Source organism: Amaranthus tricolor, chromosome 1, assembly GCF_026212465.1.
Source record: "Amaranthus tricolor cultivar Red isolate AtriRed21 chromosome 1, ASM2621246v1, whole genome shotgun sequence".
Taxonomy (NCBI): Eukaryota; Viridiplantae; Streptophyta; class Magnoliopsida; order Caryophyllales; family Amaranthaceae; genus Amaranthus; species Amaranthus tricolor.
Window position 1 is genome coordinate 9,014,770 of NC_080047.1, and position 23,446 is coordinate 9,038,215.

Consider the following 23,446-nt stretch of genomic DNA (forward strand, 5'->3'; position numbering starts at 1 on the left):
TTACTATATTGTCTTTTTGAATTTGCTACAGAATTGACCTTTTTAATCTGCTTCACTATTTCAAGAAAAGGACATAGGAGCGCAGGAATTACCATGTCAAAACCACCATTAAACAAAAAACATGCTCTTTAATTCGACTATTCATATATGTACAAATCTAACACTTTGCTAACTGTCAATAAACAAAGGGAATAATAGCATAGCGATTGCTCGGATAGTTGTCAAATTTGTGGTGATACCATCGGTGTGTCTCTGCCGCGGCAAACACAAGATTAGCCACCTGCCACAAATCATTAGACAAGATTCACGTCAGTTTCCGAAGGTAAGATATAATACCTATGACCAAAATTCATTTAGCTACGGAAAGAAGAGTACCACAAATGCAAAAGGTAACCAAACAGTCAGGTCGAGGCCTCCACTAGCAACAACAAGGCCGCCGTACATAACCTGTATATTGATCAATCACTAGTTATTACCAGAAAAGAAGACCTTGCCATGAAAACCTTGCTTAGATACAGAATAATAATGTACATTCTTAATTCAAGGGAGCGGGGGTTGACAGGAGAAAGAGGGGCATTACAATCTCAGCAAGATAATGTGGAGACGAGACAATATCGAACCAGTCACCACGCGGGATTTTGTAATCACTGGCTTGTTCCTTCACTTTCCGCAGATTCCCCTGATTAATATTTGTAATTTTGCATTAGTAAGCACTTACTATCTGCCACAGAGAAGTGATACGAACAAACGATTACAGCAATAAAGAACTGTTTTCCGGAAGAGAGCATATTTTTTGATTGTCGCTGCCCCCTCCCATAGGCCTCCCTTCCCTCGCCCTAACTCGTACTAAAAAAATTTCAATTAAATGTCCTAGATGAATTACCAATCAATACTAATATAGATGACTCCTCCCTAATTAGACTCAAAATCCAGGCCAAAATGGCAACACACTCGTAATTTTTTTGTCTCCCCCAGGGCCCCGAGGCCCTAACTCTATTCTCCTCTAGAATCATGCGCATAAAAAGATTAAATAAAAAAAAAACAAGGGTCATTACGACAGACAACAACCATCATTTCTCCATTGTTCTTGATTACCAAGAAAATAATTCACAATAGCCATAGGAACAAAACGCAGATACCAAGATAATTACTAAACCAAATTGTTTGCAAATTTCAAAATCTCTGAAAAAATTATTATATTATTGCGGAGTAATACTCACAAGAACGGCATGACAACGACGCTGATGAAGACAACCATAGAAAAAAGTCGCTGCTCCAATCCACTGGAACCAACCGAGCTTGAAGAGAGGACTAAGATACTCAAACCATTGAACTTCAAGAGGCGGCATATGATTCTTTCCTTTCACAGTAAACTCGGCCATTATGTTTGCTACAAATGTGATCGCTTCTGGTGCACGGTAGCAAGAAAAGGACAACGGTGCTGCTGTATAAAAGCTAAATTAATAAAATACGAACGTGTTAGGATCAAGTGAAAGAATGTCATGCAATAAGCAAAGAGAAAACACATTTCTATGTGTTCAAGTGTAAACAGAAATAATCAATTCAAACATTCTCTATACAACAAACCATAAGAACCAAGGCTAATCTAAGCTTACCTCAATCTAGTAAGTTCTACTCTACCAGTCCCTATGAAAATGTTTCAGTAAAAATACATGTACGAAGAATTAATGAAAGTAAAAATCAGGGACTATAGGGAAAAAAGTTACAAGTATCTTACAAGAAACCTGTGAAATATCCAAAGATATGCATACGAGCTGTACCGCTGTAGTTAAATACGTATAGTGACTCATACAAGCGCCACAATACTTGAATTTCCATCAAAATAAGGAGAAAGACTGATCGCCAAACCCAGAAGGAGTGCTCTGGTGAAGTTGATTGTGTTTTATGAATAGATAGAATATGTGAACCTCCAGTCAAGAAGCTGGCAACACTAGAATGAGATGTCGACTCGGAAACCAAAGATCCAATTTTATGTGCATATACCCAAGTTGTGAGAAGCAAAAAAGATGTCCATACCACAGCGAAGACATAGAAATGAGAGAAAAATTTCTGGGGCACTGTGAGTTTCTACAAAACAGAATGGTACTTGTCAGCAAGATGACTTTCCAATATAAGCAATGGATAGAAGCTTAATATAATCAGATGAGAGAAACAAAGGGAATTCCTACATTTATGACAAGAATATGAGGTATATTCAGTCAAAATGCATAGGAAGGAGCAATAAAATTTGGAAAATGTTTCAGGCATCCTGAAATGAAAGGCTTAAGAACTCTATTAAGTAGAGAACAAGAGTTAAGAAAACAATTGACAGTAGAGCACACACTAAGAAGCATAAAGACACGCATACAGGAGCACAAAGATGATTAATGAGGTGTCTTAGACATCTCCCCCTCAAACAAGATTGTATTTGATTAACCAATCAACATTGCAGTAATGAAACAATCCTCACAAGTCTTGAGAATAACCACTCAGGCACAAAGATCTCAGCTTTAATGGAGATCACGAAAAAAGAAAAAAATTTAACATTTTATGTCTATAAGAGAAAAAAATATATTTGAGATTGGGCAAAACAATAGTAGGTGAAAGGAAAGAATATAAATCATGGTGCTCAGGACAATATAAAATCGGAATGGAGTTGGTGTTATTACTGATGAACGAACATTTAAGGATATAGTAGATGTATGCAAAAATAATGATTGGGTTATAAGATTGAAAATTGTATATGGTAATGAGATTTTGAACGTCATAAGTGCCTATGCAATGCAAGTAGGAACAAAGGAATCAGTTTAAAGAAAATTTAAGGAGGATCTCGATGATATGTTATAAAAAACACCAATGAATGAGAAGCTTACTATAGCAGTCATAGATGAGTTAACTAATCGATATATGGAGACGTACCTTGGTGCATGTTGTTTGCTGATAACATTGTTATGGTAACGATGGAAATAAGAGTTGAGTCACGAGGTTACAAGTTAAGTCGAAGTAAATAGGGTACATGACTACATGGAGCGTAATTTTACTACAAACGATATAATGAGAGGCCCTATGAAACTAGAAGAGAATGAAATCACTCTAAATGGATGATTCAAATACCTTACGCCTATATTTTAAAGTAGTGGGGATATCCAACAAGATGTGACCCATAGAATTAAGTGTGGGTTGCAAAATGAAAAGCGGCTACTGAACATTTTGTGACGGGGTGTGCCCTTAAAAGTTAAAGGGCAAGTTTTATTGAAGGATCATTGGACTGACACTATATGGATCAAAATGTTACTCCTAGAATTTAAGAAAGGAACATGGTAGAATATGGGATTAGCAATTATGTGATTGTTTGATTGATGACTAGGCATAACTTGAGAGATAAAATTCAAAACGAAGATAGAAAAGGTTTAAGCGTCGCAAATATTGTGGAAAAGATGAAAGAGAATCGTTTAACATGGTTTAGGCATGTGCACAGACGGGGTATTAGCGAACCGGTATAGAAGATAGAAAGTTGAAGCTCAAGAGATTTGAAAAGAGGATGGGAAAGACCGAAGATCAACTTGAAAGACGAGTGGAAAATGATATGAACGACATAAAGTTACAAATTGAGATGATAAAGAATCGGAATGAATAGAGGAGAACAATACATGTGGATGACCAATGAAACTGATATATTAGTTCATATAGTTGACCCAATCTTTAGAATTAAGGTTTTGATAAACTAACAATTGTTGTTATTGTGAAACATAGACCAAGATAAACCCTTTCCTCATAACTCAAGGTCCAAATCCTGCCTCATAAAAAACGGTTCACCTAATCTTTAAAAGAACTCCTCTCAATCTAAATTCCAATTTCCAAACCATCAGGGCAATCAATTCAGATATTAAATACATACATAAACAAAAAAAGCAGTCATAAAAGTAGTCAAGTAGTACACATTCAGATATTAATTCAACAATCAAACCAATATCAACATCACCCTTAATTACATAAAACCCAAACAAAGAATCCCAAACTTAATCAGTCCAATATAAATTCTTTTCACTACCGTTATCAACAATAAATCAATGAAACCACACATTATGATTCTCAAAGGCACTAAATAAATCAAACCCATAATCTAAAACAAGATCTCAACACTAAAAAAGATAGAAACGTTACACTGAAACGAGAAGAAGACTGCAAAATCTTGCCACGACCAGCAAAAACAAGAAGAGTATGATGAAAAGGATTGAGAAGAGAACATGGTAAAGAAGCAATTAATATGGGCAAAATCGCTGCTATCCATGACACTCTCAGCAGAGTTTCAAATCCATTCTCCATTTTTCATTAACAAAGTCTAAATCTCCCAAGATAACCCACCTAATAAATAGGTTTAATTGTTCTATGCTGTTCAAAAATTAGTCAAAGACCCAATTTTTAACGAACAATCAATGTTGGGTTTAAAATTCTTAACTTGGGAAGAAAGCATATGAACTATGAAGTGAAGTAAAAGGGGAAGTTTGTTATTTGAGCAATTTTTAAGCTGTTTGCCTTGTTGACGATGGAGTGATCAAGCCATCTGTTTTTAGTATTGAGTGCGTTGTACGTATCTGATTTTGTTTGATATACTGCATTTTATTATACTTGTAACTTATAGTTGGAGAGTAAGACAAAAAAAAAAAACAAATAGATGATAGAAATGAAATAGATGATAGAAATTAGTGGTTAAATAAAGGGAGAAAATAAGTTTGTTGATGAGATTTAAAGAAATAAAGTGGAGTCATTGTCAAAAAAATAAAGAGTACAAAATGAGTGAGACAAACTAAAATGAAAAAAGGTACATAATGAGAGAGACGAAGAGAGTAATGATTTTCTCATAATATGTATATACATATATATATATATATATATATATATATATATATATATATATATATATATATATATATATACATATATATATATATATATACATATATATATATATATATATACATATATATATATATATATATACATATATATATATATATATACATATATATATATATATACATATATATATATATATATATACATATATATATATATATATATACATATATATATATATATACATATATATATATATATATATATGACATTTTTTCACATAACATATAGTATCAATAGTAAGTGTTTCGGAACAAAGGTAATTTACATGGAAGTAAATTTTGTATGAACTAAATTCATAAGAAGTATCTTGGACTAAATTAAATCTAAAGAATGTTAGTTAGAGAGTATGACTAGGGATGGCCAGGGTCTTGGGTTGGGCCGGTTTCGTCCCGATTTCGGTTTCGAGCGGTTCCTTGGCGGTTCATGAGGCGGTTCCGGCGGTTTCAACTTCTGGGTCGGGTGGGTCGAACCATCGGTTCCATTCTTATTTTTTCTTTAAATATAATATAAATATACAATAATAATGCGGACGTACCTTTATTGATTACTAGCGAAATTCATTGCTTGTCATAGTTATTAAAACATTTAACTAAAAAGAAAGAAAAAAATAAATTAATAAGAAACGATAAAAATGATTAATAAAAAAGAGAGAGAAAATGGACTTGAACCAAGTATCTCGAAGGAATACTAAGCTGACTACGTATCCCGAAGGAATCAAAGCCCACGTAGTTCTTTGTCATACCTTTTATTTGTAGTTGTTGAATGTTGATTGATCATTGTTCGATATTCATGATCCTATTCTTCTTCGTCATCATCATCTTGTTGGTTAGATGCTTCCGCTAACTCTTCTCCCGACGATGATGCAGATATATCCATCATCATCTATGGATTATCATCGTCTTGATCATCATCGTTCTTGAGTCCTTGTGTTCGGACCTCCGCTTGATCCCAATGTTTCTTGCAAACACATATTTGAATAGTATGTGAAGTAAGACGAAATCTCTTTTCATCTAAAACTCTTCTACCTGCACTAAAAGTAGACTCCGACGCAATAGTAGAAGCAAGAATTGCAAGGATATCCTTTGCAATTCTCGATAATATAGGGAATTTTATTGATTTTTCTTTCAACCATTCTAAAATATTATAACTACCTTGTTCAATTTCAAAGTGATATTTAAAATAATTATCTAGTTCTAAATATGAAGCGAAGGATGAGGAAGAAGATGGTCCTACAAAACTATCATCGTGGCTTATTATATTAGCTATTATGGGATTAGAATAAGTGGAACGTGCCGAGACGCTAGCACGCCTAGACGTATCGTGACTTGGGTTATATACACTAGAATAGTGATCATAAAGATCTGCTAAAATCTTTTTACGATTTTCAACATAATTAGGTACATCACTAGGCGGGCAATCTAATGACTGGTAGTAAAATCCAAATAATTTAGTAAGTTTTCCGTCTTAAAACATGGGTCTAAAATTGTCGCAATTCCATAAATAAAAGGAAAATCAGTTAAATACACACTTTTCCATCATATCTGCAAGAATCGACTTTAAAAATACATTAGTATCATCATGCGAATGTTTAAGAAGATGATTAAAAACAGTAATACATTCACTCATTACTAAGTGGACGTTTGGTTCGTAAACATATGAAAAATCTTAGTTGTGCGGACATATGCTTTTAATATTTTCTGTACGCCTATAGCTAGTTCCCATGTTTCATCACTTATACGGATTGTACACTCAGTATACAATTGTGTTATAATTGGACGATAAGTTAATAAATCATGGATTGAGCCCTAATGTATAGGAGTATCTAATGACCAATATAGTTCTTTTAGTTGATAATGGTCACATAATTGCTTATATTTTCTCTTTACCTGTCCTAATCTAAGCCGCTTCACTATGTCTCTAATGAGATCTAATAAATCACTTAGTTTTCTAATACCTGCTTGGCAAAATAAGTTAACAATATGAGCACAACAGCGTACGTGTAATAATCTACCACCAAGGATAAAACTAAAAGCAGGTTCGTTATACAAAAGTTTGATGCATTTAATGTTGGTGGTTGCATTATTGATAGAACAACAAAATATCTTATTTAACAAGTTCCATTCTTTACATATCTCTATTAACCTATATTTTATGTTATAACCAGTATGTCTTTCGGGCATAAACTCAAAAGCAATTATTCTTTTTTGAATAAACCAATTATGATCTATCCAATGTGCTGTTACACATATATAAATATCTAAATGTGGGGGAGCAGACCAAATATCAGTTGTTATGCTAACCCTACCATTAAAAGCTTTAAACATTTCTACTAATTCATAGCGTTTTGATTCATATAATTTTATTGTGCGTCGTTTAAGAGTGTTCCTAGGGATTACTCTATATTGTGGTTGCAAAGTTTTTCTAGTGTAATATTCGCATGCCTTACTTTCACCATGGTTAAATGACAACTCATCACAAATTACATATTTAGAAAATTCATCAATCATTTCATTACGATTACATTTAAAAGGCATACCTCCGCCGGGGATGTCCTTTGTCCACTGTCGACTTCCACTTGTGGTCCCACTGTCGCTTGCTGCCTTCTTTGCCACATGTTTGTTGAAAGATCCCCTACCATCACCTAACATGTATTCACAAAACACAATAAATGAATTTTTAATACATTTTTGATTTACAAATTATGAATATCATGTATAAAAACTTAAAAGGTATTTTACCTCTGTTGAAATTATATGAAACTAAGGGTTTTACTCCTTAACTTTCACAAATTTGACAAGTGCACAAGAAAACATCCGGAATGACGGCTGGTTGTTTTGTAAAATACGACCACACATGTGAAACAGCTCTACCACTAGGAGGTGGCATTGTCGGAAAAAGGTTGTCTTACTGGTTCATCTTCATCTAAATTTAAACATAAAGACATACTCAAATACCACAATATATAAATAAATTATAATTTAAAATTTAATCAATTTGAAGAATAAAATTATAAAACTAACCGATACTTTGGAAATTGACTCGTTTACCATGAGCTTGTTTTTGTTGTTATACCTCTAGTGATCTCGTTGATGATTATCGAGATCTAAGTATCCCAATATGGGTCATTGGTTACTCTTCTTCTGTAATGGGAAGTTTTCTCGGGTGCGCACGAGTGAGGCCAACGTGCGTTGGGAAGACTTGTGTTGGTTTGTGGGGCTAGTCTACAGTCTCCAAAAGTAGTCACCAGCGGTCCGAGGGGCCGGGGTGTTACAAATGGTATCAGAGCAACCCTGCGACCGTCGTTGATAGTGTTGAGTGCACCTAGCGGGGGAAAAGATCCTGAAGTTATGGTCCAACGAGGACGTTGTATTCTTATGTGGGGGTGAGTGTAATATCCCAAATTTAGATTGAAAAAGGATTGATAGACTACTCATATTAACAAGGTGCATCTTCTTTTCTAGGGAGCCCATTTGTTAAGAACTCCACAGTTAAGCGTGCTTGGTGGAGAGCAATCTTAGGATGGGTGACCTCCTGGGAAGTTTTCTCGGGTGCGCACGAGTGAGGCCAAAGTGTGTTGAAAAGACTTGTGTTGGTTTGTGGGGCTAGTTTACAGTCTCCAAAAGTAGTCACCAGCGGTCCGAGGGGCCGGGGTGTTACATCTTCTTCTTCTTTATTTTGTATTTCTCTTTCCACTTCTTCTACATAATCGTGTAATTTTTTGTCGTACCCTTCTGGATAATTTAGTCCATAATTACTAACCGAAGGTGTTGTTGATACCGACGGAGTTAAAGTGACCTTTCTTTTGGAGCTAGAACCTCCTAATGATTTTGTCACTTTAGTAACTTTTTAGATGTTTTTTTCAAAAAAGAAGACATAATAATATTGAAATAATAATGTAATTAAGAAATAAATAAATAATTAAAAGACTAACTATGTAATTAATAAATATTTTAAAGACTAATTATGTAATTAAGAAAATAATTGCGTAATTAAGTAATTAAGTAGAAAGAGTAGGAGAAGAGATGAATTGTGAATGAAAATGATTGAAAGTGTGAAGTATTTATAGAAAAATCCCCAACGGCTACTTTTTTGACCGATTCCAAAGAACCACTGGGCCGGGTGAACCGCACGATTCCGGTTTCAAGGAACCGTTGGTCCGGATGAAGGATTAATGAAGTGTAGACAAGAAACATGTTATGTAGTTTTTCGAAAGCTGATGGGGTTTTGGGGATACATTCGTTTGCTTTGTTGGAGTTTAAAAGCGCAAATGTGAGAGAATGAAGTCTATTCTAAGAAGATTTAACTTTGGTTCTCGTTCTTACCATCCTTTCCTTGGCCCTTCTATTGTACCGGTCTCTCATGTACAATGTACTCCAATTAAAAAGTGAAGGAGACTATATTTACTTGAGACTATTTTTTATTTTTTTGAGATTTTGAGTTAAAATGATTCAAGGAGAAAGATTGATATTAAGAATTAAATTTTTATGACAATGATGGAAGAGAAAACTTAAACCTCTAAATCAATATATAATTTTCATTATTAAAAGACTAGTTTTTCGTTAACGTAACTGTATAAGTAAAGAAATGTATGATTTACTAAAGATGAAATATAATTGTCTTATACTTTTCGAAAAAGCATGACATTGGGATTTGTATAAGAGATGATAGTTTTGTTCCAATTCGAGTCTAGTCCAACCTTATCTAAAAGAACATTTTGTTTCAAATCCGAGGAAAGAAACTTTGAATCAATAGGTCGAACAACATTTATTTGTTACATAGATTTTGGACAAATCAAAGTCTATTCAAAAAACATTAATATTGCGAATTTACATATTGTTAAACGATTCTCCAAAAAAGGTCATAATCTAACTCCATTGAATGTTTGAGAATTTGACTTGGAGCAAAGTCGAAAGACATAAAATTTGAGTTTGAATTGGAAGGTGGATACACAAAAGACCAACTTTTATTTGAAATAAATTCAAAATTTGCATAATTTGATCCTAGTTCGACTTATTGTCATCTATAGGCAAAATGGATGCGGTACATATCAAATCTCATCCCTCCCCACAATTCACAAGGCAAATAGCCAAATGCTAACCCAACCTCACCATTCATCATCCATATGATCCCTATACGGTTATACCTAACTAATCCTTGCAAAGAATGCACCACAACCCACTTTATATAGAGTATAGTATTTACAAAGTAAGAGAATATAATTTTAAAATAACTTCATACAATCTTGCTATTCTAATCACTTCCATAAATACATGCTTTGATATATATTTCTATTTAGTATATAAAAAATATGTATATTCTTATTTTCATTTAACATCATTTTTCATTTTGAGTTGTTTCTATTATTTTGCATCATTTTTATTTTTAAAAATGGACCCTCATTTTCAGTATGTTAAAAATATATAAGGTGAGCATAAATCGACAAGGTGGGTGGAGATGGTGCGTCGAGGGTAGGGATGGGCAAGAATGACAAGTAAACACATCTTACATTTTCCCATTATTTATCACAGATCTAACTTTCGTCTCAATTCTCATCTCACTACTAAAATTATTAAACTCATCCGAATTCAACTAAGTACTATATGAAATTAGTCACCTTAAACTCGTCCAATTAAAATTATTATTTGTATGGTATTATTTCTTTTGTAGAAAGATAACTTTATTTATAATTTTAATATTTTGAGATCAAATGTCTCATAAACTATTTCAAAAATTTTAAGAAAATGTAAGTTGCAAATAAAAACTAAAGTTAAACAAAAAAACAACTTTGAAAATACTAAAATGAGACACAAATTGCATACAATTCTAGCGAAATAACAACATTTCATTCCTTAATACTTCTTCCGTTTAATCTACATTTGACTTATTACGTAATTCAACATGTTATTTTTATCATTTATATATTGAACTATACACATCTATAACCTATAAAAACTTAATATTATATGTGATTACATAATTAAAACAAGATCTCACTTAACTATATTTTTTCTTACACATTAGCCGTAATATATAAAATAAATTGAACGATAAATAGTGTCAAAAACGTTATGTAGTGAGTAGTTCGGAACGAAATAAATACAAGTGATTCTCATTTAAAATTGAATATTCACCGTCTTATCGTTGTTAAGTAATAAAAAAAATTACTTAAGTTAAATTTGACACACTAGTAACACTAGCCTTGGGTATAAAGGTGGAAACCCTAATCTCCCCTAATCTCACAACTAAACAAAAAATATACAAGTAGTAAGAATCTTTGGGATCCTTTCCAAGTTTATGTAGGAAGGAAAGAATCCCTACAACACGAGGCAAAACAAACATACCCATTTTTCTTCTTCTCTTTTTGTCTCAGCCTGAGGGCTTAAACTGCTGCATTTCACATATAAGGTAATTTGGCTGATCATTCATGTTCATATAAAACAATTCAGGTGATTTTTTCTATTTCACTATCTTATCTTGTCACGTTTTACAGAATTTTCCTTCTATGGAGTATTATATAATGATGTCCCTTTCATTTACCTTTTTTCTTGAATGATTTTGTGTCTTTTTCAGAATCCTATTGCTTTTCCTTTTATGTTTTCAAATTCTTGACACTTATTTCCTTTTATTGTTCTAAGTTGACACTTTATTCCATCTAAAGATTCGCCCTTTTTCTTGTATCCCAAGAAATAACACAGTGAAAAAGGGTTATAAAGACTGTATTTGGTTGCTTTTGTTTGGAATTTATAGGGGTTTTTTTCATCTTGGATTGTTTTGGAAATTCATGCAATTTGATGTGGGTTTTGATCAAGGGACTTGGGTTCAGAAAGTATGAACCAAATATTTGATCTTGATCTTTTGTCTGTGATGTTGCCAATCAGAATTGTTCTTTTTTTTCCCCAGAAATTGTTTAAGGGGAAATGTTTTGCCATTTTTGTTTCAGTTTTGGGTTACTAAAGGATTAATTTGTTACAAATGCGTAATGGGCAGTTTTTAGTTGTTGAATTTTGGTAAAACATCGCTAAAAGAGTGAAAGTTTTGTTATTTGTCATTCTTTGCCCCCATGATTGATTTTAGGTATCTAGAAAAATTGTACTTTTGATACTTGTATTTCAATACTTATATGCTATAAAAATATGAACTATGACATTATATATTTTAATTGTTTAAAGAACTCAGAATTTTCCTGCTCATTTTTCAAGTGTTCTTGATTTTTTACACTGTCTTTGAATTCATTGTTGGTAGTTTAAGCCCTTTAGACTTCAAAAATCACAAATTGGACCTTAATCAATTAGTAATCTCAGGACTACAGATGATTTATTTGTATACTTCTTAGGGTAATTAGTAATTTTCACTGACCTTGATCACATAAAGTTGATTGCTTTCCCTGAAGTTAAGTTGAATTGCAATGCTCCTTACATCCTGCATTTGAAGTATTGGTTTGCAGGCTTTGCCTTTCTCGGGATCGCTTTAGTAGTCTATCCTAGATGACATATTATCTGAAGTCCGAACATAGATGCTCTCCTTCCCCCCTTCTCTAATGTAATTAGTTTCCCGTCCAACGCAATCCGGTGAATGCCTTGTAGTATTGTGGTTTTTATCTGATTTCGCCCTGAATTATCTTGGTTTTTCGGTTTTTAGTAATTACAATGTAGATCAAACTTTCAATACACTCGTGGGATCTAGGCGGTTTGAAGGGGACCACTATGGTTCCTCTCTTCTTGACAATCCAAACATGCCTTATCAATGTATTGACGTGCTTTCTTTGACTCACTTCAAGAGTGCAGGTTTTCACTGACTGTTTAGTCGCCTGGAATCTGGCTCGCCTCAATATGTATATAAAATGTGGTCATTATCTGAGCTCTCAAACTTTGCTCAAAGATTGAGTTACTAGTTGCTAATGGAGTACTATTTTTGATGCATAGGTTGATGTTGAATATTCTTTATTTCTATTCTGGAAGTGAGGTATTTGCTTGTTTATGATAAGGTATTTGAAAACCAGTATGCAATTGCAAAGTTGGCGGTGGTTGCAACAGTTTCTTAAAACTACTGCATGTTGCATATTTTTCTTTCTCCCATCTTAAAATCAAAAACATCATTTATTCGGTGGAAAAAAGTTGTTCTTGTGTTTTGCCCGTGAGGCATTAGTAAGCAAGGTTGACGAGAAGTGTTCGGGATCCTGGGTTGAGTTTTAGCATCTGCGTAGTGCATGCTTTATATAACGACTTAACATCCCTACATGTGTGAATATTGAAGTTATCCGTGTGTAGTGATAATTCACGATGAGGTCGAAAATGCGTTATAGCTTGTAAGTAGAGGTAGAAAACGCATGTTTCAGTTTTGGGTTGCTTTCATGTGATGATTTGTTTGGTTTGAGGGAGGGAAAAATTCGGTTGGTTCGTAGATGGTGTTAGCGTCAACTAGTTTATTGTGGATAATAAATTGCTTTTCACGCTCCAAGTCAAGTTAATTTTCCGATAGTGTCAGCTTTGTTTGATTATATATAAGTCGAGAAAAAAATTGCCCTCTTGATTTTGCAAAGGTGTTTGGCATTTTAGATTATTTAAATTTCACATTACGAATCTCTTTGATCGATTAATGGAGTCCTTTTTTGTGTGTATCATTCTAACTCACTGTTTTTCCTTTTTTTATAGGACGAATATCAGTAATTTGCAAAATCTGGTTATTTGCTCGAAACAAACTCATTTCTGGTTTGCAATAGATTTTATATCTTATGGATGTTGGGGGACAGCATGGAGGTGCAAGGAGTAAGTTTGATGATTTCAGGGAGGTTCCTTTGGTGAGAAAAGCATAATCTAGATCTCTTATTTTCTCCCCTCCCCGTCTCTCGGTTTAATGAATAATAATCATAACACATAGTACTGTTGCAACATCTTTTCTTGGTTACAGTGGAACATAGAGTGCCGACATGAACTTTTTACGAATATCTTAGCCGAGAGAGATGCTGCAATTGAGGGAAGGAACAGAGCATGGCTTGAAAAGGAAAGGGCCTTGGCAGAACGAGAAATGGCAGTTTCACAGAGGAATTTGGCAATCAAAGAACGAGATGATGCCGTAATGGAAAGAAACAAGGCCTTCCACGCCCTTCATGATTCCATGCGGCAGACTTTAAGCGCTGGACACCAACTTGATGTCAATAGGGTGCAGGCTGGTCATCCGTATGGTGCTCGTGAACTACAAATTCTCGATGCTTTGTGTAGAATTTCTGTTGCTTCTGAGTGTGACGAGTTTTCTCCGTACAAAACGACAAAGGACAGCAAGGGATGTACGTGGAAGCGAAAGAGGGAAAAACCGACTTCTGAATCTGATCACTTGAAGGTGAACAACTGGGATGGTCAAAATTTGGGCTTAAACAGAGTTGATTACGACGCCTCCATTATGCCACCTCCTGTGTGCTCGTGTACTGGGATTCCTCGGCAGTGTTACAAGTGGGGGAGCGGTGGCTGGCAGTCATCTTGTTGCACAAAAACCTTGTCTGTTTATCCTCTTCCAGTTGTCCCGAATAAGCGGTATGCTCGTGTGGGTGGTCGGAAAATGACAGGAAGTGCTTTCTCAAAGTTGCTGAGTCGGCTAGCATCGGAAGGGTTTGATTACTCAATGCCTGTGGATTTGAAGGACCACTGGTCCAAACATGGTACTAATCGCTACATAACAATCAAGTAGAGTCGAAAGATTTTGCCGATGATATTGGCACTAGGTAGTAATTCTAAGTAACTTACTTTACAATCAGTGTCTAGGAACCAACTCTGACTATAGGCTTATAAAAGCTTTTGGTTGTAGCCCTAGAATATGTTATATACTCTATCGATTAGGATTAATCTTGTCTTCAAGTGCCCGATTTTCTGTGAATTTGCTACTTGGATTACAGGGGAGGTAATTAAGGAGTTTTAGGTAATGTAAGTGTACATATCAGTGCAGTGGTCTTTTATGCTGTAATTGGATGATAGATATAACTGACTACTTTTGGCCTATGTTTTGGGAATTTTGCAGGCAAATGGAAAACTAATGGGCTTATAGTTCAAATGTGCTTTCTCATCTTGGAGGCTTTCCTTGGTTCAATAGCTTTATCTTTTATTGTGCATAGCAAGCTTAAGAACCCCTCTTTCTTGTTCACAGTGAAGTTACAGATGATAAAGCAAAGTAAAATAAGTATATAACGAAGGAGTGTTATAAAACTTGTAATACTATATCATTAGAGATACCGTCTTGTTATTATAAAGATGCAAAATGTAAGTTAAATGAATGAATGAAATTAAAGAAAAAGATGAAAATATAAGTTAAATGAATGAATGAAATTAAAGAAAGAGCATAGGCTATTGTTAAAATACAAATGAGACAAATTTAATAAGATGAATTAAAAAGAAAAATAAAGCTAATTCTTTTAAGACAGAGAGAGGATGTAGGATTTAGAGTTACATGTTGAATAGAATGTAAAAACTAGGATGCTTACCAAAAAACAAAATCATGAATTAATGAATACTATACCAAATCTTTAATTTTTAATTCCAATATATAATAATTATAATATAAGAAACTAAACGTAACCAACTTAATAAAACAAAGAAAGTACACTAGAGATGTGGTCAACTAGGTGTTAGAGTATATATAACATATTATGGGGTTTCAACCATCAGCTTAAATTTTTGATTGAATTGATTCTTTGACATAGTATCATAAGCTATTTAAAAAAAAGTCACAGATTCGAATTTCAACTACCTCTTAAATTCAAGTAGAATATTACCACAAGGTATGAGAAAGGCATATGTTACGCCTAGATCCACAATTATGTTGTGAAGAAGCATATTCGAATATATTTGAAAAACTTTTGATTGAGTTGATTACTTTTAACACTATGTATTGGTGTGCCCTTCATCTCTTTTTCCTTAAATTAAAAGAAAAAAAAAACAAAAGTAAACGTCGTTATAGTGTGTGGGACTGTGGATCAAACATGAATTAGAGCCAAGTATTGTTGATAGCATATAATACTTCGTCTACCAACTTTTCTTTGAGCAACTTGGTGCTGTAAAATTGACCAGAAATAAAGGTCTGGCAATCATTGACTATCTCTCTTTTTCTTCCTCATTTCTGATTTTGGTCAAAAAATTAGCATCTCCAAATAAGTCAATATTAAACCTACCTCATTCTAATAAATATTCAGTGCTTATAAATACCTGATCAACTTATGATTCAAAACACATACAATAAGAAATTGAGTACTAAAACACACTCTGGTTTTATTATGGATAGAAAACCTGTGAAGGTAACACTTATTGAAACTCGCCATGTTAAGGTGAACGTTGAGGACTTTAAATCTATGGTGCAAAGTTTAACCGGAAACGATTTGTCTCTTGCATCGACTCCTTCGCGACCTTCTTCTTCTAAAAAGCACGGGCCATTATCTCCATCTCTACAACTACAACCACAACCATTACAACTACAACCACAATCACAACTACGTACAGGTATTGTTAGTGATAGTAGCCATACCATTGCTAATGATACTAATTTAACCATGGTTGATCTTGATGAGATGTTACAAGGACTACCTCTTATGGAAGACATGGAAAGTTGGACATGGAATGCTCTAAACAAGTAGTGGTTTTACATTAACGCTCGTTGACCTACAAAAGAATTTTTATATTGAGAAAATTAATGGGACAAACTTATATGAACGGAAGTATAATTAATTATTATTATATATCGAGGTAGGACATGTATATAGGAGTATGGTCTCATAGCAAGATACATGTAGCCTTAAATTTTTGTTCTATTAATTAATATCGTCATTAAAGAAGTAATGCTAATTAAGTTAATATGTAATGTGTGCTTAATCAAGGATAATACATGCCCAAATGGTGTGCAAAGAGTTCAATCAGACCATTCGTTAATGATATTTCAGATTATAGATCGTTTGCGTATTTTTGGTGCTAGAATTAGGAGTGCATTATAATTCATGAGTGTCAAGATTGCATATGACATATTTGTTAGAGTATATAATATACTAGGATAGTGTACGAATTTTAAATACGTTAATATTTTAATAAAATTTTAGACTAATAAAATATTAAAATTTAGACTAATTATATAGTAATTTCTGCCATTAAATTGTTAATACATTTCTAAAAAGGGATAATTGCATTATTGAAAGTTCGATAATATTTTCAGTTGGTTGATTTTTATTGCACTATATTTGGTATCTGAGAAGTTTGATTGCATATAGACTGATTACAATTGGCTGCTTTTTTGCATTAATTTATTTGTTACCAAATTGACATTCAATTAAATATTCTTAACATTTTTTCTAAAATTCAAAATTGTAATTATAGTAGTCTAACAATGCAAATGATTGATTTTAATGATCTATTAAATAAAATTTATGTCATTTCAGTTTTAAAGAACAATTGCTGGAAAAAGGGCAATTATGTACTTCCAGTAATTTCTTAAATCGCAGTATAATTGGAATAAATGTAATTTATTATGTAGTATAATTTTCTACATAGTACATCATACATTTCGCAGTACACTTTTTTTAAACAGTACATCATATATATTATAGTGTAATTCCAATAATTTATCAGACAATATATAATTTCTACGCAGTACATCATATATTTTCAACGTATAATTTTTAAACAATATATTTATATATAATAGTGTAATTGGAATAATTGTAATTTATTGCATCCATTAATGTATACATTTTTCCGAAAATGCAAATTCGTAAATATGGTAAATTCAAAAATAAATGTCAATCACTCAAATTGCATTAATAGCGTCCAATGAAAAAAAAAATGGTATGCTTATCATCAAGCTACCTTATGCTATTATACAATAAAATAAATAGAACGTATGATTATGGGGCCTCAACCATCAGCTTAAGCTTTTGGTTGAGTTGGTTTCTTTACATAGTATCAAAAGCATTGTGACAAAAGGTTACGAGCTCGAATCTCAACCACCCCTCATTGATCTCGTGTGAGGGGGTGTGTTAGAGACTTAGTGTATGTAACACATCCTGTTGGGACTTCAACCATTACCTTAATCTTTTGATTGTTTTGGTTCCTTAACATTAGGTCGTATAATATATTTATTGTCAAGATGTTTAACACTAAGAAATGAACTAGACAAGGCATGGACTAGATCATTGGAGGGTAAACAAGAACTGAATCGTTGACAACTAAAACATTACAGGTTATACAATTCAATATTAATAGGTTTATATTCAAATGTCTTGGGCCTAGATTCCTACTCGTTTGGTTTGCCATAGGCCTATGGAACAGATCACGTGAGGACTAGGGTCGAGTTCGTATTTAAGTCATATAAATAGGTTAGAAAACTACTAACCCGAAACGCTTTAAAATCATGTGAACTCTCTTAATAAAACAAAAAAAATTGTAAAGTGCAAATAAGTGGGAATGAATTTGTTTCTAGAATTTTCTAATTTGAATTAAAAAATTACGAGTAATAAGATAAGGCAAGTCAATCAATTGAGGACTTGGTCTATTTTGTTTGCATATAAATTGATTTGCCATAGTTGATTATTACAAGGTTGTCAATTAATACGCTATTATTATTGAACTATTATGTCAACATATATATACAATATACTTGATAGAATTGCATTAAAGAAAAAAGATCAAATTTTTGATAAAAAATAAATATTAATAATAAATAAATGAAGAAAATGAATTGGATGGATAAATTTAAAACAAAGTTTAAATGTATGAATGAGATATAAAAAAATTAATAGTCATAATCCAAAAATAAAAGTAAAACAAAATAAATAAGACAAACTAAAATGACAATTAATATAAATTAAGTGGGACAAATGAAATATATTCTAACATAACGAAGTTGTATGGAGTTAAATGAGTCAAAGCTCTACACAAGAGTCGTTACTCGTGCTTTTTTAGTATGACAAGAGTCGTCCCCAAAAAATGTGACTTCATGATAAATTTTTCTATTTGTTAAAAGTTTTTCTATATAACATAAGTTTTTCTAAATACAAAAATAAAAGATAAATTAATTATATCAAAGATTTTTCTATATATATGAACACATATAAAATGAACTTGTCAAAAATGAAATATCTACATTTAAAATAAAACCTTTTTTTTATGGAATTTAGAGAGTATCATATTTAGTTTTTGGTTTTTAGTTTTTAGTTTGTTTTAAATAGTCAAAAGTGGAATATTAATCTTTTTTTTCAACTCAGCTAAAATTTAAACTTTAGAAAATTATTTTTAGTTAAAAGTTTTAGTTTTAAATAAAATTTTAGCACTATGCAATCATTTAAACTTTAAACTCATAGAAAATTACTTTTTTGACTACACAATTTAAGTAATTCCAAACTCAGCAAACTGTATTCCATTTGTTCTCTTTTTTTTTTCTTAGTTGTTTATCCATATACTCTTAAATTTTTATTAATTAGAATTTTTTGTGATAATTTTAAAAATAAAAAATATTTTTTGAGAGAGAAAAGAGAATTTCTTTCATTAGAAAAACTTGTTAATTAAAAAACATATTATATGCTCTGACAAATTAAGTATTAACAAGCTTCTAGAAAACAATACTAATATGCACATGTATTAATTATATGAGCTGGATGTATAGATGTGTTATTGTTAAACAATCAGCTGAGGTTTAATTTAAGGATTTATCTATGAATCTTTTTTATGTCGAATGTGATCATACTCTCATTTATAGTTATAAGCTACCGCTTTTCTTCCCATTCAAACCCTGATTACAGTTGAGACCTCACTATGAAACGAGCCCATATGATCAGTTTATTTCTCTAATTGATCACCTTAAAATTGTAAATAGTCACTTTAAAGTTATATATAATTAATTGTTTTAAGATTGTAACATGTAAATAATCAGTTTAAGGTTTATTAATGATCCTTTGAGACTGCAAATACACAATGAATTAATCCAATAGAAATAGGTTCACGGACCGTTTCATTTGAGTATGTCTCACATAAAACACTAATTTATACTTTAACCCTGTGGGCACCCCTGACCCTGTCTCCACCCAATCCATCCCTGGCCCCACTCTAGTGATATAATTTCTTCACAAAAACTTGGATGAGAGGGTCCATTATGAGACCGTTAATTTGGGCCGGCCCAATTTGCGTGTATAACAACATTTTAATTTTTAGGGCATTAATCAATTTTAACCTTAAAAGTATCAGTTTTGAAAATTAATACCTTTAAGGTCAAAATTAATAACCTTTAAGATTAAAACTGAAAAATACCCAGAAAATGAAAAAAATGCCTAGATTATTACATGTATAAATTGGGCCGGTCCAAATTGATGGTCTCATTATAAAGCCGTATCGTCCAAGACCAGCTATTATTTCTTTATGTAGGCCTATCCATATCAAATTTATGTAATTTCATATTGGGCTCAGGGTGGTAGCCCTTCTCTCTCATGCACCCCTGGGCTGACCCTGACTAATATTCTGCTCAAGAAGATCCTAGCCAATGCAAATGCAAAAGGCAAAAGGATGAGAAATTTTTCTAAAAAAATTATTTAATTCTTAATTGTTTCTTGCCTTTTTAGTTTTTAAAAATTTATTCAGAGTTTTCTAAAAATAAAAAACTTATTGTACATGTTAATGGGCACATCGGTGCACTAGAGGAAAATGCACTTCAAAATTTAAATTATTCGAGATTAATTAAAAGGTGGTAAAATAAATATTCCAAAGATAAAAAAAAGGGAATAATTTTCATTGGGTGTTAAAAAATAACAAGAAAAGTAGATCTTTCAATTAATTTAATTATGTTATTTAACTCAATTTAATACCATCTTACGTTTCTTGGAAATGAGTAGCACAAATTCTTGTGAGAGACCATCTTCAATTGGGTCGGCTCATAAAAAATATAGAGTAAAAATATATATTAAGCTTTGTTGGATTGGACCTGAGAGATGTTTTTCAAAGAGACGATTTCTCAAGCCGACTGAATGAGTAAACCTATGAAATGGTCGAATACAGGCTACGTACGGCCCAAACAAAAATGAACCTCAATGGGCCGGAAATAGAGAAAGAAATGTGAGCATAAGGATATAAGCCCTTGGTAATTTGGTATTATAAATTTAGAACAATAATTTCATATTCTAATAATTTTCGGCCATAGATTTAAACTACATTTTCATTTTATCTACTTATCTCTCACACGTTTCCAACTTTTCATAAAATATTACTTTAACTATTTTTCTTAATTTTCCTATACAATTGTGGATTCAAATTTCATTATTTCTTGTTATGTTTTTTTTCTTATAATGGACTGCTTGTATGGGCCCATCTCATGATGTGACGATCTCATACAAGACTTTTCACAAATTCTTGCCAGAGACGATCTTTTTGAAAGATCAACTCTTATTGGGTCGACCTATAAAGAAAAATATAGAGTAAAAGTAGGCAATAAGCTTTAATGGATTGAGTCTGAGAGACGTTTCTCATAGAGACTGGCTGAAGATTGTTTCCAATAAAATCATAACTCCTCATATTCTAATTAAATTTATTATTTGATTGTTGAACACTTGTAGATGTACAATTTTAATCTAAAGCATCTTTGATTGTGCTTTGTTAAAAATTATAAAAAGTTAATACTATCCCGTTTCACAATATTCGTTACATTTCAATAGTAACGATATTCATAAAGACTGGCTGAACAGTTGTATACATTACGTGCATTATATCATATTTTGCATTGTGTGCACCATAATTATATTTATATTTATATTTTTCATTTTGAATAAAAGAGCAAATGGTTCGTAACTTGGGTACAATACGAAATTATGAGTTTTTTAATAAAAAATAACATACTAATTTATGCTAACAAAAATAACTATTACATTAGTTTATAGAATTATCAAATATTATTACTATTAATAACACACTTTAAAATCAAATATAAATATATAAAAATATGTAAAATTATTTTATTAGTTCAAACGACAAAAATAATTTTTTCTCATAAAAATTACATGTGACTTATATAAAGATAGTTACAACCTAAATCGTATTAGAATTAATCATTGCATTTATGTAACCAAGAGTGTAAATAACAAAAACAAATCCTAATAAAAGTATATTATGTTTTAACCATCTTAAAATATCTAATACACTAAATAATATTCGTTTAATAAATAAAATTGAAAACATTTTATAGATAATTGAAATACATGAAATATATATAGTTTTCTAATGTATTAAATGTGATTTGACCTGAAAAATAAAAAAAAAATTAATAAGAATAATAATATACTCAAAATAAGGAAGTCGTAAGTCAAAGATAATCATACTCTCCGTTTTTTTTGTTCTTCCCTTAAACTTTTTGCACAGTTTTCAATGCAAAATTTAACCTCAATATCTCTAAATATACATAATAAAAAATTATAAAAAATACATACTAAAAAGTATACATTGAGACGAATTTAGCGAGATTTCACATGAATATATTTTACATTTTAAATATGTGTTAAAAAAACGTTAACTAAATTTCTCTCTCCTTAAAATAATATTTCAAATGGAAAGAACAGAAAACAGGATAGTAATAATTAATAACAATAAAATCATTATTGAGTGGAAATTTTTATTTAAAAAGTGACAATTTTAAAAAGGGATCACGTCAATAGTGTTTTGATCTACAGAAAATGCAGCTTTAAGGCGCTTTATTCCACCAAACCTAAAGACCTCCACACTCGACATCCTAAGCGCATGTCTATGGCGATGCCGAACAATAGCCTTACAACCCGACCCGGAAGAATTAGTTCGATTCATGAGCATCGTCAACAGTCGGACCCTACCCAAATCCCCTTTCCGTGCCGGGTATTACGGAAACGTGTTTGCTTTTCCGGTAGCCCTTTCCCGTGCTGGAAAGCTTTCATCCAACCCAACCGGGTACGCATTAAACCTCATACAAAGATCCAAATCTGCTGTCACACCAGAATACATGAAATCAGTTGCTGATTTCTTGGTTCTTAATGGTAGGCCCCACTTTACCGTGGTACGTAATTTCATCGTTTCTGATATTACGAAAGCTGGGTCAAAAAAACTGGATATCGGGTGGGGCTTGCCCGTGTATGGTGGACCCGCTAAAGGTGGTGTAGGGCCGTAGGGGCAATGCCTGGAGTTTTAAGTTTTCATATTCCATTTAAGAATGGAAATGGAGAAATTGGGATTGCGGTTTGTTAAAATAATCTAGAAAAATCTAGGATTTTATTTAAATATAAAAATATCTAAACTAAAGAATTAAAAAATAAAAATATCTAAGATAATATAATGGAAGTAACTAGAAAAGTAATTAAAAAATTAAAAATATCTAAGATATTTTAGTAAACTTGTACTATAAATGCCATTAATGTAATCAATTTTTTGTGCAATGAAGAACAATATTCATTCTACATATTCACTAATCTTCCTCTCCAAATAAATTCATTCACTATTTTACCATCTAAATTTTCCTACATTTGGTATCAAGAGCTAATTAAAACCAAGACCTCCAA

The 23,446-nt window shown here is 32.1% G+C and overlaps 3 protein-coding genes across 5 annotated transcripts; 2 read left to right on the forward strand and 1 right to left on the reverse strand.

The window, feature by feature from the left end:
• Window positions 1-26: 26 nt before the first annotated feature.
• LOC130824409 (polyprenol reductase 2-like) lies at window positions 27-4,585 on the reverse strand. Its single transcript, XM_057689411.1, has 6 exons — window positions 4,165-4,585; window positions 1,739-2,088; window positions 1,221-1,455; window positions 581-679; window positions 376-447; window positions 27-280 (listed from the first exon to the last, which is right to left on the reverse strand). Exons 1-6 carry the CDS (start codon window positions 4,324-4,326, stop codon window positions 176-178), a joined length of 1,023 nt encoding a protein of 340 aa, XP_057545394.1. The 5' UTR covers window positions 4,327-4,585; the 3' UTR covers window positions 27-175.
• A 6,589-nt stretch (window positions 4,586-11,174) lies between these two features.
• On the forward strand, window positions 11,175-15,236 carry LOC130824426 (protein BASIC PENTACYSTEINE4-like). 3 transcript variants are annotated; one of them, XM_057689447.1, is made up of 3 exons: window positions 11,175-12,904; window positions 13,572-13,717; window positions 13,828-15,236. In XM_057689447.1, exons 2-3 carry the CDS (start codon window positions 13,652-13,654, stop codon window positions 14,599-14,601), a joined length of 840 nt encoding a protein of 279 aa, XP_057545430.1. In that variant the 5' UTR covers window positions 11,175-12,904; window positions 13,572-13,651; the 3' UTR covers window positions 14,602-15,236. The 3 variants fall into 3 exon arrangements, with proteins under 3 accessions (XP_057545430.1, XP_057545414.1, XP_057545422.1); XM_057689431.1 differs by having other exon boundaries at window positions 11,175-11,366; XM_057689439.1 differs by having other exon boundaries at window positions 11,175-11,325.
• Window positions 15,237-16,177: 941 nt separating this feature from the next.
• Window positions 16,178-23,058, forward strand: LOC130823853 (benzyl alcohol O-benzoyltransferase-like). The gene is made up of 2 exons (XM_057688698.1): window positions 16,178-16,505; window positions 22,592-23,058. Exons 1-2 carry the CDS (start codon window positions 16,178-16,180, stop codon window positions 23,056-23,058), a joined length of 795 nt encoding a protein of 264 aa, XP_057544681.1.
• The last annotated feature ends 388 nt before the right edge of the window (window positions 23,059-23,446 follow it).